The 6,418-nt window shown below is 46.9% G+C and overlaps 1 protein-coding gene across 1 annotated transcript; it reads right to left on the minus strand.

The window, feature by feature from the left end:
* Positions 1-2,604: 2,604 nt before the first annotated feature.
* On the minus strand, positions 2,605-6,075 carry LOC133841561 (zinc finger protein 697). The gene is made up of 2 exons (XM_062274132.1): positions 5,774-6,075; positions 2,605-5,686 (listed from the first exon to the last, which is right to left on the minus strand). The coding sequence occupies exons 1-2, from the start codon at positions 5,792-5,794 to the stop codon at positions 3,194-3,196; spliced, it is 2,514 nt and encodes an 837-aa protein (XP_062130116.1). The 5' UTR covers positions 5,795-6,075; the 3' UTR covers positions 2,605-3,193.
* Between the last annotated feature and the right edge of the window lie 343 nt (positions 6,076-6,418).

Consider the following 6,418-nt stretch of genomic DNA (forward strand, 5'->3'; position numbering starts at 1 on the left):
GGCCTGGCAGCCGCGAAACTATGTTAGGAGCTGGAAATACCCAGCTTAGTGCCACCTTTTTGCCGAGCAGTAAATCTTCGACTAACAATCATTTGGACTGGCTCCAAAGCGCAGCGAGCGCCAAAGAATTATGTTGATGAAAACAATAAAGTTGCGCAGCAAAGAATCCCCAAAAAATGAACCCTGGCTGAACCGAAAACTTCAAACTCAATTTTCGCGCTACAATTACAAATGATGGCGATAAATTTCGCGTATGGCCAGAGAGACAAAAGGAGTTTTGGCTGCTCGCTTGTTGGCTGTTCACTGTTCACTCTTCTCTGTTCTCTGTGTATTGGCCTGGCCCAGACGGAAGTGATAATAAACGCACGACACGCGCGCTTGTTTAGAGATTTATGCGTAGAAAAATCCGGGCCGAGCTGCAAATAATGTCAACGTCGACCGGCGGCGGCATCCAAAATGATGCACGACGACCGAACGGAATAGGAATGGGAATGGGGCACGTTCGGGGCAATGGATTATGCAATGCGGCATCAGCCACTACACAACACAACACTATTCCAATCTCTGCCTAACCATAAGTCACAACTCGTGCAACGTGCAACATGACTAGAGCCTAGGCTACTTAGTCAACAGCGAACGCAAACTGATTTATGTGCCGCAGTTGCTGTTGCGGTATTCGCCAGGATCCCGCAATGTCTGTCAATTAACGACGCCTTAAAGTTGCCACCAAAAAACTTTTGCATCGTTTAATTAGCCCCCCAAACGAATGAGGGAGCAAATAGGCAGCAAGCCAGACGGGTGGCATACAGAATGAGGAGCGGTGTGTGGCTGCCACAATTAACCCAAAACCCACAAACTGTGCCATGTCTGCAGTGTGTTGGCTTTTGCGCCCCTCTGCACTTATTAAGGAATTAATTTAGTCATTGGAAAACAAGGTCAAACATTAGCCGCAAACTGCATTGCAGCAGTCGCACAGTGGGCACAATTTGGCCGCCCGCCCACGCCTGCCACGCTGCCACACTGCCTTTTGGGAGCCTTCGTGTCGTCAGGCCATTAAGCCTAAAGAAATGTTCATGTTCATGCCACAGGCCTGTGGAAAGGGTTGGGGGATGAGGCACCCCCGCAAGTGGCAAAGCGTGGGAAAAACTTGCCAAAAGACTTGTGACGGGGGTGTGGCCTTCGTCTGCTGCGTGCCAGACTGCAATTTCGTGACCAGCCCCAACACCAACTTGCAACTCGCAACTTGCAACTCCAACTCCCAATTTTCAGCAATGTCGTGTAAGCGCTTTCAATTGCCTAAAAGCTTGTAAGCCAGTTTCCGGCAAAAGGATTTTGGGCCAAAAACTTAAACGCAACTCAAAAAAGAGGCAACTTTAAAGTCAACCTTATAAATGGAAAAGTGTACAAGAAATGAAAGAGATAAAAAATATCATTCTTCTAGCTGGTGCTAGCTCAATTTGTTGTTTAGGTGTTTTTTGGGTGAAACTTGAGACCTCGATAAACCCCATATAGCGTTAATTATGTTGATCCAATAATTTATGTGGCGTCTCCACCTTCTCAGTGTGCTATAAATCAATTGGAGGGCGAGACCAAAATTATACCAGAAGATGAAAAAAATACCATAAAAGAAAATAAATAATAAGATTTATGTGTATTGTTTTTTGTGTGTTGAATTTCATTGTATTTTATTTTTTTACTGTTTGTTTATTTTGTGTTTGTGTGTGTGTTTTGTTTTATTTTGTCAAAAACATTTGAACTAATAACTAATCATAACCAACTACAATAACATAAATTAATAATTTATTTAAACGTTTAATTAGAATTAATAATCAATATTTCATACGCTCCGCAAAAAAGTGATAATAAATAACAAAAACTTCAACTTTGAAACAAATATCAAGAAATTTCAATATTTTTGTGGCTCAACAGAAAATCGCCATAAATTTTAAATATCATTTTTGCTTCCAATTCAAATAGGTGTCTCTCCGAAAAAAGTCTATTAAAATAATAATTTATGTATTTGAACTAAAAAAAGAAGGAAAACAGCAAAGAATTTTATTTCATTTTATGAAAACAAAAAGAATAGAGAGAAAATTATAAAAATGTAAGAACAAAATCAAGATTTTTGTTAAACAAAAAGACCGAAGGAATATTGTATAATAGATTGTAAAGTTTTTCATCGAAATGTTCACGTACGAATTCGAAATAAATTTTGTTTGTGCCCTAGGGAGAATTCTTTGTCTTTTTTGTTGTTGTTGTTGTGGTTGTTGTAGCGTTTTTGTAAATGTAAATTTTGTAAATATATAAAACTAGAATTAAATTAATACAAATTGTTGTCTTTTAAGCGCTAAAAATGTTTAAAAACTAAATGCGCAATGCTGCAGTTGATAAAAACTAAAATAAATTAATATGAAGTGTAAAATTACAATAAGTAACTAAATAATTATTTTGTGGTTTGTCCGCTTTGCTTTTAAGTTAACTAAATACGAATAAAATCTAAAAGTGTATATTAATAATAATAGCAAAATATATATAGCCTAGTTATCTGTGTGCTTGTGTGTGTGTGTCTCTAGCTTAATACGAGTAATTTCAATGTTGTTGTTGTGTTTTAAAAAATGCCCAGAGGTGGGAACTTTGACCTCTGCCTAACTAAGTTACTAGAAAATAAGTTGACGCCACATAAACGCAACTAAATTGTGGAACATGGAATTGCTAGCTGTATCTGAACGTTGTCTACAACAAATCTATGCAAAAAATACTAAAATACTACGAATACGAATACAAATACGAACTAAAGCCGACTGTCTCGAATACCCTAAAACTATATGTATAGATTTTTTTTAAACGCTAATACGTTGGCTGGTGGTCTGAGTTATCGCTGTCTCTGTCTGTCTGTTGTGTGTTGATGAGTACAAATTATGGTATGAAAAAATAGTATTTAATTGCTTTAAATGGTATATACTATATATATCTATATATTTAGTATGTCTATGCATAAACCTAGGCCTTCTAACTGTAGGTAGTAATTAGGTTCTCAGTCTTGGCAGAGAGATTTCCAGTGTTGCGCGTAGCTAGACGACTACAGCTGATCTATGGGGGCTGTTCAGGGCAAGGGATCAAGGGGTGGCAAGGGGCAAGGACTGGGCGCCTAGAAGGTCATAAACTGCCTGGCGGCGGCCGCATAGAGATACCGTTAGGCGCTCTCCGTCTTCACCACAATGGGCATGGGTCCGCCCAGACCCAGAGGCGACTTTTGCAGCAGCTCCTCCTGCTGCAGCAACAGCGGCAGATTCATGTTCATCTTCATGTCGAGCAGCGGCAGCGGTGACTTTGGCTCCTCGCCACGTCCCTCGCCACCTCGTCCGCCGCCGCCTCCTCCGCCACCTCCCCCACCACGTGACTCGTAGCGAGTGTGAGTGCGCATGTGGCGAGTGATCATGTCGCGTCGGCAGGCGGCATAGGGACACTGCGGACACTTGTAGGGCTTCTCGCCGGTGTGGGTGCGCTGATGGGTGGAGAGATGATCGGAGCGGGAGAAGACCTGACCGCACACCTTGCAGGTGTAGGGCTTGACGCCCGTGTGGAGACGCATGTGGCGGGTGAGCATGTCGGAGCGGGCGAACGAACGATGGCAGACATCGCAGGAGTAGGCTTTGGTAATGTCGTTGGCGGGATTGCGCGACTTGTGACGCGACGCCATGTGCTTGGCCAGCCGATCGTGCAGCGAGAACATCTGGCCGCAGGTCGGGCACACATACGCCACATCCGAGCCGGGCGGCATCTCCTCGACCACCGGCGACACATCGAGATTGTAGCGCCAGGCCACCGTCTCCTTGGTGGTGGGCGAGGCGACGTCCCCCTTGATCACCGGCACTCCCACCGTTGTGGTCGGCACATGCGAGTGCAACGGATGCATGGGCATCTCCATCTTGATCATGGCTGCGGCGGCAGCTGCCGCGGCTGCTGCGTGAGCCGCTGCAGCGGTCATGGCATACGGCGACATCGCTGAGGGCGGTGCTAGCGTGGATGTGGGCGTGCTGCTGGTGAGCGAGGTGTTCGAGTGTGTGCTGGATGCGGGCGAAAGCGCGTTCATGCTCTCCAAACTACTCGCGGCACTCATCGATGTCTGTGGCGGTGGCATCATGGCACCCGCCGGTGGCGAGCAGGATTTGTACTTCTTGGGCTCACCGAGACCGTCGCTGCGCATGCACAGATCCAGCGGACGCTCCTGGGGCGGTGGCATGGGCTTCTCGCCAGCCCCTGATGAGGCTGCTGCCTTCTTCTTTCCCCCCAATTTCGGACTAACACGCGTTGGTTGCGCTGTAGTTTGCGAGGAGTCGCTGCGAGGCGGCGATGGCAACGAGGGTGGAGGCGATGCATTGATCATCACGGCAGGGAGCAGCTGTTGGCCATTGCTCTGGCTGCCATTCGATGTGTTGCAGGATGTCTTGCTCTGGCTGAGAGGCGATGTCTCCGTCTCGGAGGCAATCGACGAGGGCGTGTGCTGCAGCGGCGAGGGGTAGAGATCATGGCGACGTCGGAACACTTCGTTCAAGTACTTGGTGTGCAGATAGTAGCCGAACAGGGGTGAGGGAATGGGAAAGTAGCGATCATACGGGCTTGGCATGTGCTCAGTCTTGATGTCCACGTGCAGTGGATTCTCCTTGGCCACCGCGGCGTTCTCTGGCTTCGATGCTGGCGTCGCTGCCACCTGCAGCGGACTCATGCTAATGCGCAGATTATCGTGCTCCTGTTCGGGTTCCTGATCCGAGTGGGATAATTCCTCCGTGGAGAGCTCTGCCTCGGCATCTGCCTCGAGTTGCTCATCGTCGCTGGCTGCTGTCAAGGATGCCTCTCGCTGCTCGCTCTTAATGTAGTTAGCCTCCTGGTGACGCTTGGCTTCACGTGCCGCATCCTCATCGTCTTCCTCCGGCTCCTCTTCCTCCATGTCGTCCAGCTCCCGCTCATCCATGTCCATGGGTTCTGTCTTGCAGGTGACGCCATTATTGTTGTTGTTGTTGTTACTACTGTTGTTGTTATTGTTGTTGTTGCTGCTGTTGTTGTTGTTATTATTGTTGTTGTTGTGCAGCTTGTCGAGCACAGCCGAAAGTCGCTTGCGCTTGCGTTGCTTCCATGGCATTATGTTGTTGTTATTGTTGTTGTTCGCCATCAGCGGTTGATTGTTGTTGTTGTTGCTGCTATTGTTATTGTTGTTGTTGTGTTGCTCAACGCTGGCAACTGCAGCAGCAACCGCTGCGGACGCCGCCGCTGCGGCAGCCTGCTGATGCAGACTCAGGGCCAAGGGCAAGTGCTGATGGTGGGGCGGCAAGGCATGCGGATGCGGATACTGTAGCTGGGCGTAGGGCGCATAGTGGGAGGCAGCCGCAGCTGCACCTGACAGTGGAGGCTGCTGGGCGGGCGCATAGTGTTGGTGGTGATACTGCGAGTGGGGATGGGAGTGGGAGTGGGGATGGTGGTGGTGGTGGTAGTGATGGTGGGGATTGTGCGAGCCGGCGGCGTGATGATGATGCCCCATGGGGTCGGTGCCTTCTGCCATCGTCATGAGGTCAACTTTTTGTGACTGCGTGTGCTGCGTGCAACGTGCAACGTGGTTCTCCTTGCAGTCCGTCGACTTCAGCTTGCACGGCCGTGGATTCTTGCGGGCGACCTGACGCGACCGAAATGGCTGCAAATACAAAAGAGAACACAAAAGAAAATTGCACAAATTAATTTCATATTCCACACACATTGTACTAAAAAAACGCATAAATACTTCGACTACCGGCATTTTCATTAACTGTCTGAATTCTTTGTTGCTTTGCTAGCGTTTAGTAACTTTAATTCTAATTAATTCCTTTTGGTCATGCAACCCGATTTAATTGCTCGCAATTTCACGCATTGAAATCCCAATTTGCGCCGACAGCTTATTATGTTACTCGTGTCGTCCCGCTCTAACGCACACCACCTACGCCTTATGTTCAATTTCAAAGTTAACCGCGCAGCGTTGCCAACACACATTTTGACGCGTTGCCAACTACGAAGCGTGGCGAAACTTGACTTTTGTTTGACGCAATGTAAAGTCGTATTTAAATGCAAAATTAATTTCATATTTTAAAGAAATAGAAAGTTAAGCCGATTTAGTCGCTTTATTTAACTGTTTTTTTTTTTGCTTAATTCGCTGGCCTGTCAAGTTTGTATTTTGCTTAACGGCAATTGGCAACGCCGCACTTGATTGACTCGACTGTCTGACTGGCTGGCAACGCCGCAAATTTTCATTCACCGATTGGCAATGCTGTGCTGTGCTGTGCTGTGGCGCCTCATAAACTCGTTGCAATCAGTCAAGCATCAAAATGCTGCACTTGCTCTTGGCTCTCTTGGCTTTCGCTCAACAAATAAATAAAATAAATTTTCGCTATCG

The sequence above is a fragment of the Drosophila sulfurigaster genome, chromosome 3, assembly GCF_023558435.1.
Source record: "Drosophila sulfurigaster albostrigata strain 15112-1811.04 chromosome 3, ASM2355843v2, whole genome shotgun sequence".
NCBI classification, from domain to species: Eukaryota; Metazoa; Arthropoda; class Insecta; order Diptera; family Drosophilidae; genus Drosophila; species Drosophila sulfurigaster.

What these genes read in the sequence shown, in the direction of transcription:
- LOC133841561 (XM_062274132.1), bottom strand. Translation starts at nt 5,794, where the DNA reads ATGAAAATGCCGGTAGTCGAA. An exon ending in TGAAAATGCCGGTAGTCGAA is followed by an intron (nt 5,687 to 5,773) that starts GTATTTATGCGT and finishes TTGTATTTGCAG; the next exon opens with CCATTTCGGTCGCGTCAGGT.